General features: G+C 42.1%; 1 protein-coding gene across 3 annotated transcripts in view; it reads right to left on the reverse strand.

Annotated features, from left to right (window-relative positions):
* The window catches only part of galnt13 (polypeptide N-acetylgalactosaminyltransferase 13), a 421054-nt gene that overhangs the window by 128817 nt on the left and 280111 nt on the right, over nt 1–12126 (reverse strand). For all 3 annotated transcript variants that reach the window (XM_078229193.1, XM_078229194.1, XM_078229192.1), the window contains exon 4: nt 6279–6486. In XM_078229193.1, the coding sequence (XP_078085319.1) occupies nt 6279–6486 (208 nt within the window). The remainder of the gene's footprint in view (nt 1–6278; nt 6487–12126) is intronic.

Below are 12126 nucleotides of genomic sequence, written 5' to 3' on the forward strand. Positions count from 1 at the left end.
CCTTCTCTCCCAGCATCTGAGCTGTATTCCTTCCATACATACTGTGGAATGTGAAAGTGAAATCTGCCAACATCTTCGTCGAACACTTGAAGCTGCCTGGGATCCTCTTCTGAGATGGATGGCAAAGATTACCCCTCTCCATCGGTTTCTGATCTCCCTCAGGCACATTGGTTATCCTTTGATGACTCCCTGCCTGGATTCAGTAGGGGGTTAGGGTATGAATGCTGCTGTTTACTCATGGCAAAGGAGTGGAATCAACCTTAATCCGCCAAAACTGGCAAAAATGGGTTGCCTTCCATATTCAGTCTTCTGGCTGAGGGTCTCAATGTTTTCATTGCCTTTGCTGAGCCTGTGCCTTCTCTAGTGTGGGAGGAAGAATGGAGTTGCGGTGGATGGGGTCGCCATCTCTGATGTCTGTGGTGTTCATGGTTGTGGAGGGTAGTCTCATTGGAAATGCAAAACTCAATGCAACTCTTTGGAGTGTCCCTTAGGCATGCTCAGCTGCAAGGCTTACTGCAGAGATAGGAGAGCAAGGATTAGATTTGTGCTTGCTATGCAACTATCTGTTCTGCCCGTCTCTTCAGCTTGAGATCTGCTCCCCATCTGTAACAACAGTCACCTCCCTGATGGTGGCCTCTTTCCTGATGTGAGGAGTGGAAATGTACTGGGCATTCCACATAGAGCAGGAGGAGCAAACCATAGTTTTGAGCTCTCCTGTCATGGCTGAACCCTTTAAATATAGAACTTTAGAAGACTCCTTTTAATAAAAGTAAAATAAATCAAATAAGTCTTGACCCTTGCTTAAACAATGACTTACAATTTATCGTTTGAATATACCCACCAGGACTTACTCAACAATCAGCTGATCCCATTGATCCCACGTCACTTTCTGAACAGTGACCTTACCTGGGAATGCTACCGTCAGTCCCGTCGATTTATCCTGCCGCCTATGTTGAAAAAGTAAATGCTAGAATCTAGTAACAATTACTCTACCTTACCCACTACTCACCAAATCAGTTCCCTCACTCTTGGTGTTTATGAAGCTCTGCTGTAATCTGCTCCTGCCCAGACTGAGCTTCATGCTTAATCTTTCAGCTTCACTTTCTCCCTGCTTCACTTATCTCTCCTTTTCAGCCAACTCTGAAGCACTCTCATTTCGGCAAGCAGCGCTCACAGTGCAATGTTCAAATGGAACCTTTGAAGTGCAAATCAATGCTGACTCTGCAGACTTCACCTAACTTTAAATGACAGAACAAACCACCAAACACATACTAATTCAGCAACAGCAGCTGAAATCTATCAGCATCTGCACTCAGAATGGTTGATGATCTCTTTAATTTGCACTAGTGGAAGGCTCCTTGCTGGTACAGAACACATTCAGCTTTGCAAAGTTGAGAGAGAATGATCACATCAACAAGAAAATGCTGGAAATACCCAACAGGTCAGGCAGCATCAGTGGAAAGAGAAAAAATGTTAACGACATGGAGCAGCACGGTGGCACAGTGGTTAGCACTGCTGCCTCACAGCGCCAGGGACTTGGGTTCAATTCCGGCCTTGGCTGACTGCCTGTGTGGAATTTGCACATTCTCCCCGTGTCTGCGTGGGTTTCCTCCGAGTGCACCGGTTTCCTCCCATAGGCCAAAGATGTGCAGGTTAGGTTGATTGACCATGTTAAATTGCTTTAGTGTCCCACAGGTGTGTAGGTTAGGGGGATTAGTGGGGTAAATAAATGGGGTTACTGGGATAGGGCTTGGGTAAGCTGCTCTGTTGGAGAGTCAGTGCAGACTCGATGAGCCAAATGGCCTCCTTCTGCATTGCAGGTACTCTATGATTGTGGGCCAATGAAACATTGGGTGGGATTTTCTGAGAAACCCGCCGCATGTTTCGCAGCAGCGGAAGTGGCCCGCCATTGGCCAGCAGCAAGATCTTCTGATCCCATCGTTGTCAACAGGGTTTCCAAAAGATCCCACTGGCATGAACAGCCATTAACTCTGTTTCTCTCTCCACAGATGCTATCTGATCTACTGAGTATTTACAGCATCTTCTCTTTTTAGTTCAGATTTTCAGCACTTACACTATTTTGTTTTTGCGTTAGATTGAAATTGAGCTGGAAAATAGCACTGCTAGAGTCACGATAGCATTGCACATTGACTGATATCACAGTCTGCCCACTCTACACACTTCAAGCACATGCTCCTTAGATACGAAACAGCACCAAAAGCAGCTGAATTCTGTAATTAAGTTTTCCTTTCTATGAATACATGGGCTCTTTACGTAACAAACTTTAATCAAAAATTATGTTTACTGAAATTAACTAATTAGCTGTATTAAAAATATAGTTGACGTCTGATTGAAATCCCGTAATGAGGCTCAGAATCACATATATGGACCCGTACGTTATCCACAACATGCAATTAGTTCAACCACTGAATCTGAAATCATTAGAAAGAAACAAATGAAATTAAGATGATAAATCACCAAAGTGCTCAGAAACAGATGGCTGCAGCATTTGGGAAGAACCCGGTACATTAATGAGACTGAACAAGAAGAAACTAAGGGAAAATTCAAATTCAAATTTGAACAGGACTTTTTGTATCAAATTATAATGACTCATTAAATTTGTTGCCCAAAACAGAACATTTTCAGCCTTAACTAAAGTAAAGCTAAAAATAAATCTTCAACTAATTGCAGCAAAAAGCAAAGAGGGAAAGGAAAAACAATGTCACTGCCGGAGCTGGAAGCAAGGGATTTTCTTTCACAATCTAACTCTGCTGAATCAACAGTGGTTTGGAGATTTCTCTTGGTTCTGCTCTTTATTTTGATATAATTAAAAATAAAACAGCATAACTGGCACAAAAAGCACAAACTTCTAAATGCAAATTATGTTCAGCACAAATTGTTCTCTATAACCTTTTGAGCTGGTTTAAAAAATATTGCACAAGGTGTCACACCTGCCCACAAAACTGACCATGGCCCTGTTATCATTGTTGTGGGTCTTGGCATTGACTGTCCTTGGTTAGGATTGATAGGGACTGCAGGAGGCAAGGCTGTGGGTAAACTTTAACTTCTATTGAACATTTTTCGAACTGTATATAGGATAAGCACCAAGCTTCAGAGCGAACCATTCCTCAGCATATTTTGTTGTCATGCAAATTACATCACTGGTGATAGTTTCTGCTTTGATTTGCAATGTACTCATCCTCCTTCACCCTTACTGCCTCTCTGTCTGCTGCTTTGAGATATGGCACAAGTGTGAGCAGAAGAACAGGAAGTTGAGTCTGTAGTCATCTTCCCATTCGCAGTTTGGATGAAGCAGTGTGGATCAGTAGCTCAACAGCACTAAATTGATACTGTAATTTTTCTTCAACAAAGCCTTCATTGTCCTTACTCCTCATTCCACTTCCCCATTAGCTTGTGGGTATCTGGCTGAGTTGGTTGTGTGGGCAAACCCGTAGGCTTCTACGAACTGCTTAAAATATTTGCTGATAAACTGTGGGTTATTAATGGAAATGACTAGATCAGGAATGCCGCACATGGCGGAAATTTTTATTAGTAATGTAATGATAGCTTAGAATCACAATCATAGAATCCCTACAGTGCAGAAGGAAGTCATTCAGCCCATCGAGTCTGCACCGACCACAATCCCACCCAGGCCCTACCCCCACATATTTACCCTACTAATCCCCTGACACTAGAGTCAATTTAGCATGGCCAATCAACCTAACCCGCACACCTTTGGGCTGTGGGAGGAAACCGGAGCGCCCAGAGGAAACCCATGCAGACACAGGGAGAATGTGCAAACTCCACACAGACAGTGACCCAAGGCCAGAATTGAACCCAAGTCTAATACTGTGAGGCAGCAGTGCTAACCACTGGGCCACCTGGTGAAAGTTGAGCTAAATCCATCTGGAGTAATAGTCAACACCTATGAATAATGTCTTCCCTTTGAGCTCGAAAAGATCCATTCCAAGACATTTCTGAGTCTGGATGCAAATAAAGATACGATAATTGGTTCTCTTTGCTCATTGCGATGGATTGCGCAGGTGATGCAATTTGAAATCATTTCTTCTAATGTTTTTGAGATCCCGGGCCACCAAATGGAATTTTGCGCTCCAACACAACATTTTGTAATGCCCGATTGGTGTATTCTCTGAAGGATCTTGCGTCTGAGGACTCTAGGTATGACCAATTTCTCTTCATAAGTCAGAACAACATCCATAACACAGATGTCTTTGTTGCCTGAAATATTACTTCAGAATGAGATTACTTGAAACGTATGCTGGCCATCCTTTGATGCGGTATTCTGGATTCAAGTGCATTCTTTATCTGCTTTTGAATTTAATTTAGCTTCTATGTTGTGCTGAAATTCTGTGGTCCATATCTTTGGCAAAGTTTATATCCTTTTGTTCAGGCTTGTCTCTTTTGATCTTGTGCCCAAGTTTATCCATCCGTTTCGTGCTTGGTGCAGGCTGTTCCTGGTGATTAACTTGTGATTCCTTCACCTGCGATTCATGGGAAGCAGGTCTTCTGCCTGTTTTTTTTTCAAGGTTTTCACTTGATTCTATTAGATTGTGGTGCTTTTTTCGGTCTTCTCAAGATTCCTATGTTTGGAAATTCTGTACTGAATTCTTTCAGCTTGTCTTGGCTTCCCATTTTGTCTACCTTATAGATGAATTGTAGATCTGTGTAAGGTTTTCAGTTTAGTAGTGAACACTTTTGGTTTAGGAGCATGTAATGTTACTATCTGTTATCATCATCACGAGTCTTAGCTTAGGGTATCCTTGGTTATGATCAATGAGATTGGCCGACAGCTCTCCAGGGCAAAATTCCATCCAAGGACAGACGGGATTCCCACCTGCTGCCAATCAATTGGGCGTAAAATGGTAAGGTGCCAGTCAGAGTTGGCGGAGATGCGATCCCCACCAACTCAGGATGGATAGCATTGCACGCTTGCTATCCTGAAAATTCAGGCCAAAGATTCAACCCAAATGTGAATTCAGCTGTAAGTGATGGTTATCGTTGAACCGAACTAAATTTTCTGATCTATAATTGAGTACTGTAACTTTGAAAAATAAACCATTTCACTGCTTGCACATTTTGCTGGTACTGATAATGTGCATTCATTTGTCACCATTATCTGTTGGCAAACATTTGTTTTTCAGAGAATATATAATGAAAATTATTTTCCGCAGTAATAATTCAAAGAAGCAACTTACTTAGAATTCTATTTACATAAATTTATTGCAGTGCTTTCAGGATAAAATTACATTTTTTTAAAATAAAAGAAACCTTTGTTGGTTTTGTTTGGTTAGATTATAAACTACTTTAAATAGAGGGCAACATTTCAACGAAACAGTATGTCCAGAAAAGACAAGATAAAAACATTAAATGAAAAGCTTTACTTGGTAATTCCCTCATTTTAGCAATGTTTGTTTTTTACCCTGTTCTGCCAGATGTTTGATTTAATATCAGGGCAAATTAATGCAATTCAACACAACTGCTGTTACTCAATAACCACTTTCAGTTTGTTTTCTTTGCAAACAAATGTACCAATGATGGATATATTCCCATCAGCTCCTCTGGAAGGAAGAGTTAAAACCATCCTTCACACATCTTCCTCAAACCAAATAATTTCAACCAAGTTTGAACTCAAATTCTTCAAATATTTTGCATGGTATGAGTCTTTGGCAGCAACTACGGTGGAGTTTCAATTCAAGGGTAGAAGGACATGTAAGAAGCTTCAAAGGATAGATATCCATTATGTTATATTTCAAATGTTGGTAATCTTAGAAAATGGAACTGAAAGAACCATTTATTCTCAGCTTAAGCCCAAATCAGGACCTGGTAACATTCCACAAATGCAAGCAAACCCATAGCCATGTTTTAATGACCTCAACGAGACCCATGAGGATGGCCTCTTTGAGTATGAGCTCCCTGATTGAGGCAATAACAGCCTGCCCTATCAGGGACTCTCATCTGTATTTATATTGAGCAGTGTTAGGACTACTGACACTCCGGATTCTGACTTTGTACCTGAAGCACTCTTAGGAGTGGAATTGAGTTTGTAAATAAAGAGAATCCGGTGAAGGGACTCCGGCCTTTAAGGAGTTATTTCACATGTCTTTCTAGGAACAAAATCTACTTTTCTGACCCATGGGACAATAACTGAGATAGGGATTTGTTTTGTCATGAAATAAGATTCAAAAAGGTAGTTTCAAATAAAAGCACAAGTGGCAGACGTATTATTCTTTTCTAATGGTTAGAACGGCACCATATACCTGTTTTCTTTTATTCTCGCCAGGAGGGGCTCGAGCCAGCCGATAGTGCATTCACAATGTGCATCTAAAAAAGTAATGACCTGGCCCTTTGAGGCAGCTGCACCCCGGAGCCTGGCACGAATCAATCCAGAGCGCTGTTCCATTCTAATTATCTTCACTGGAACTTGTAAATTCTTAACGTAATTCTCTAAAGGTTTCTTCAGAAAATCTGCAGAGAAAAATTTCAAAATAATTGACTCAAGAACAAAAAAATCTTCAGAATAACAGCAGTTTATTCTGTGCATCATGTATGAACTCAGAAATTTCATCAAATGGTCAATTCTTACTTTCCTCCTTTTCTCCCTTTGACAAAAAATAAATCTAGTATGGAAATGAGAGCGGCAATGTATTCCAGCAAATCCGAAATAAAGTACATCATTGCAAAAAGGGCTTTATGTGATCTTTCTGTTAAAAGTAATTTTATATTATGGCACATTATAAAGTTTACTACACCTTGACCAGACTTTCATTGTTACATCTTATATTCCATACAAGTGCAAAGTATGCATTCTAGTTTTATTATTACTTTGAGAAAAATGAAAGAAAGATTTTGCTGATAGAGTTCATGTTTATTTATTAGTGATAGAAGTAGGCTCACATTAACACTGCAATGAAGTTACTGTGAAAATCCCCTAGTCCCCACACTCCGTAGCCCGTTCGGGTACACTGACAGAGAATTTAGCATGGCCAATGCACTGAACCAGCACATCTTTCGGACTGTGGGAGGAAACCAGAGCACCTGGAGGAAACCCATGCAGTCATGGGGAGAATGTGCAGACCCCGCACAGAGTGACCCAAGCTGGGAATTGAACCCAGGTCCCTGGCGCTGTGAGACAGCAGTGCTAACTACTGTGCCACCTTGCCACCCATGACATCATCAAAATGGAGAGAAGCAGGAGAGAAAATAAGTGCATCGAGAATTTATATATAAATCCAAAACTGGTCTTTAAAAGGTAGCAAATGGAGGAATATCAGGACTTCCAAAAAGATTCCAGTTTTTCGAAACATTTTCCTAAATAAAGCTATAATTAATCACTTTTCCTTGTGATATAGGACTAGTAATTAGTTGGATCCACATGCTTTGTTATCATTAGTCCATGAGCCATTTGGTTCTTATTCATCATTTTGACTGTTTACATCTGTTTTATAAACAAAATGCCTACAGTTAGTAATATTCAATTAGTACAGACACCATATTATCAATTTGTGTGTTAGAACTATGAAAGTCCAAAGCACAGAAAGTACCATTCTGTCCACTGTGCCGACCTTGCTTCTTTCCTACAGTAATCCAAAATTGATCCAAATGCTTCACTCTTCCCATGCACTCTATCTTGCTTTGCTTCACATACATATAAAGTTATTATTTAACAACTATAATATTCCCTGCTTTACCCACTTGTTAGGAAACAGATATGATTTTAAGTCATTTATATTTACACTCATGTGTGTTGTATATAAGGTATAGCTTTAAGTTTTGGTTTTGTTTTTAAAAGTCGCCTGTAAGTCTGTGGGTTTGTTTAGATGCCTACATTTTAATGATTTTTTTACAACTCTAAAACACAAAGAGTATAAAAAAGACTGTTGCCTAGCAACCAAGGGCCCAGAGAGATAGCAAAGCAGCTAGTTTGGTTGAGAGTCAGTGCAGTTGGGGGCACGATTTCACAAAAACTGCCAGTACAGGGAGGGCAGTGAGAGGAGACAGAAAGCCAGTCCCAAATTAAAGAACAGAAAAATCCAAGGAACCAGGGAATCAGACAGAAGGAAGTTCTTGGAAGACTGTGAAGTCAAGGAACAGGAATCGGGAGAACAATTCCTGTTCAGTCTAGTTGACAGTGAGGAACAACGAGGCTCCAAGTTAAAAGACAGGGCAAAGTGCAGACTTGGGATAACATAAGCTTGTGAGAAGCCAGTGGCGGCACAGTAGTTAGCAGTGCTGTTTCACAGCGCCGGGTTCAATTCTGGCCTGGGGTGACTGTGTGGAGTTTCCTCGTGCCTGCATGGGTTCCTCCCAACTCCAAAGATGTGCAGGCGAGGTTGATTGGCCATGGTAAATTCATCCTCAGTGTCAGGGGGATTAGCAGGGTAAAGACGTGGGGTTATAGGGTTAGGGCCTGGGTGGGATTGTTGTCGATACAGGCTCAATGGGCCAAATGGCCTCCTTCTGCACTGTAGGGATTCTACAATTCTATCATCCAAGATGACCAGACAGTTGGTGACTCCTTACAGTACAGGGAGGGCAGTGAAATGAGACAAAAAGCCAATACCAAACTAAGGAACAGACTCCTTACTACAGGCCAGTGAAGCTATGGTGTTCTGTTGGCAGCTGGGTATCTGAGAGATTGTGTGGAAGCTTGAATGCATGTGGCAAAAGAGAGGTTGAAACCCTGGAGGTGGATCCTTGGTGAAGACATCCAAGAGAAAAAGTCATTTGGGAGAAGATTCTAAGGTGTGTTCTTCGAGAGCAGAGGTTGTAAGCCCTCAGGTAGAAGACAGAGTTCTAGTGAGGCCAGTTAGCTCACAGTGTATTTCTGAGAAATCTGTAAAGTTGTTTTGGGTGGCATCTGTCACTTGGATTCTGTGGGTGTCTGACCACATTTTGCCTCTTGCTTTACAAGGACTATGTGCTCACTGAGAACATTGGAGTATTAGATGGATTTGGTAGCTTGTGTTAACCTTATGAATCTGTATATATCTATAAAAGTGCGGATTGGGACGAAGGAGTGGTATAAAGCAGTTCATCTTTTCTTGTTTAATAAATCTTTTATTCTTTTGTTAAAAATTCATCAGCTGACTCCTGTGACTCTGTTCAGCAGCTGCCTTCCATGTATCTTAACACAAAATAAAAGTTAGGATCTATCAAGTTGGGTTCCACCTTGGGATTTTACTTAGTCAATAGTAACGTCAGGTGGGACTGTAACACACTCCCTATGTCAAGACAACACATGCTCCAAAACCAGTGCAATGAAATGTTGTCTTAACTTCAAAGACTATTTCCTCGGGTGAATGGAGCGGTAACTAGGGGGCATAACTATAGGGTTCATGGTGGGAGATATAGGAAGGATGTCCGAGGTAGGTTTTTTACTCAGAGTGGTTGGGGTGTGGAATGGACTGCCTGCAGGGATAGTGGAGTCAGAAACTTTAGGAACATTTAAGAAGCTATTGGATAGGCACATGGAGTACTTCGGGATGATAGGGAGGAAATAGCTTGATCTGGGTTTCAGACAAAGCTCGGCACAACATCGTGGGCCGAAGGGCCTGTTCTGTGCTGTACTGTTCTATGTTCTAACATCTCTCCTTAATCTCTTCCTTCTCAGTGGTAATTAAGGATGGGCAACAAATGCTAGCCTTGCCAGCAACACTCACACCCCAGGCAAGAATTTAAAAAGATAAATTCAGGATCTTTGCTTATTGACTCTGCAACTCACTACGCTGATTCCGGAGTTGAGAGGGTTGGCTTATGAGGAGAGACTGAGTAGACTGGGGCTATACTCATTGGAATTCAGAAAAATGAGAGGCGATCTTACAGAAACATATAAGATTATGAAGGGAATAGATAAGATAGAAGCAGGGAAGTTGTTTCCACTGGCAGGTGAAACTAGAACTAGGGGGCATGGCCTCAAAATAAGGGGAAGCAGATTTAGGACTAAGTTGAGGAGGAATTTCTTCACACAGCAGATTGTGAATCTGTGGAATTCTCTGCCCAGTGAAGCAGTTGACTACCTCATGGAATGTTTTTAAGGCAAGGATAGATACATTTTTGAACAGTAAAGGAATTAACGGTTATGGTGAGCGGGCGGGTAAGTGGAGCTGAGTCCATGAAAAGATCAGCCATGATCTCATTGAACGGCAGAGCAGACTCGAGGGGCCAGATGGCCTACTCCTGCTCCTAGTTCTTATGTTCTTTCAACACCCTTCATAATTGCTGAAAACCTCAATTTAAACCTCATTGTTTTATGTGCTTCCATTGCAAAACTGTATTTGTTAGACTGCACTAACATTGAGAAATGCGAGGTTATACACTTTGGAGGAAATAATAACAAATGGGATTACTATCTCAATGGAAACAAATTAAAACATGCTACCGTGCAAAGGGACCTGGGGGTCCTTGTGCATGAGACGCAAAAGCCCAGTCTGCAGGTACAACAGGTGATCAAGAAGGCAAATGGGATGTTGGCCTATATTGCGAAGGGGATAGAATATAAAAGCAGGGATGTCTTGATGCACCTGTACAGGGCATTGGTGAGGCCGCAGCTGGAATACTGTGTGCAGTATTGGTCCCCTTATATGAGGAAGGATATATTGGCATTGGAGGGAGTGCAGAGAAGGTTCACCAGGTTGATACCTGAGATGAGGGGTTTGGATTATGAGGAGAGGCTGAGGAGATTGGGTTTGTACTCGTTGGAGTTTAGAAGGATGAGGGGGGATCTTATGGAGACTTATAAGATAATGCGGGGGCTGGATAGGGTGGAGGCGGAGAGAATCTTTCCACTTAGTAAGGAAGTTAAAACTAGAGGACACAGCCTCAAAATAAAGGGGGGTCGGTTTAAGACAGAGTTGAGGAGGAACTTCTTCTCCCAGAGGGTGGTGAATCTCTGGAATTCTCTGCCCACTGAGGTGGTGGAGGCTACCTCGCTGAATATGTTTAAAGCGCGGATGGATGGATTCCTGATCGGTAAGGGAATTAAGGGTTATGGGGATCAGGCGGGTAAGTGGTACTGATCCACGTCAGATCAGCCATGATCTTATTGAATGGCGGGGCAGGCTCGAGGGGCTAGATGGCCTACTCCTGCTCCTATTTCTTATGTTCTTATGTTCTAACTTGTCTATGTCCTCCTCAAGACTTTTATGTTTCTTTTCACTGTTTGTCAAACTCGTAACTTTGTTCAAAGTCATGCAAAACCTGGGTTAGTGTGTTTATTTTGTCACATCTGATTAATTTATTGAAAACTTTTGCAGCTCGTCTGTTGCCTCCTCTGGTGAGCTGATTGGCATCTTGCAGAACCTCCACTTCCTCACTTTCATCATTGGAGGATGAAGGGACATTTCCTGCACAGTGGATGGTCCAACAGACAGTCACACCCCTTAGGTTAAGAAGTGGTACAGATCTGTTTAGTGGTCATGGACGGGGAGTATAATCGGATGTCAGGGATGTCAGGGATATAAGGGAACCTCAGGTGTAACATTGGAGGAATCTCAGCCTTTTCCCTTATCCAAAAGCGATGAGGTCCTTGCTGCCTGGGGTGGATGAGCAAACTCACCATGGCATCATGGTGCATTCAAGTCAGGGGAGTGAAAAGGAATGGGGGAGCGATAGGGCACAGTATAGTCAGGGCGATATACTGTTTTCTACAGCTGCAAACAGGAGTTCCTAAGGTTGTGTTGCCTCCTCCCTGCCAAAATTAACACATGTCCTCACTACTAGAGAATAGTCGGAGTGGGATCCAGTTGTTGTGGTTCATATAGGAACTATTGCTAGCATAAGAAATCAGGATCTACTGAGAGATTTTGAGAAACTACAGCCCAAACTAAAGAGCAGAATCCCAAAGGTAATTATTTCCGAATGACTAAGTGAGCCACATACAAATTGGCAAAGGCTCAAAAAGATCAGAGAATTAAGCGCATGGCTCAGAGAGTGGTGTGGGAGACAGGGCTTTTGACTCATGGGGCTCTGGTACAAGACTGGGAAAAGAGGGCGTTGTTCCAACTGTATTTAAATTAGACTGGGACTGGCAAATCAATTAACTGGGGTTGGAGATTGGGCTTTAACCTCAAAAGGGAGGGGAGGGGAAGAGTTAAGTGAGGGGAAATT

The sequence above is a fragment of the Mustelus asterias genome, chromosome 14 (genome assembly GCF_964213995.1).
Source record: "Mustelus asterias chromosome 14, sMusAst1.hap1.1, whole genome shotgun sequence".
NCBI classification, from domain to species: domain Eukaryota; kingdom Metazoa; phylum Chordata; class Chondrichthyes; order Carcharhiniformes; family Triakidae; genus Mustelus; species Mustelus asterias.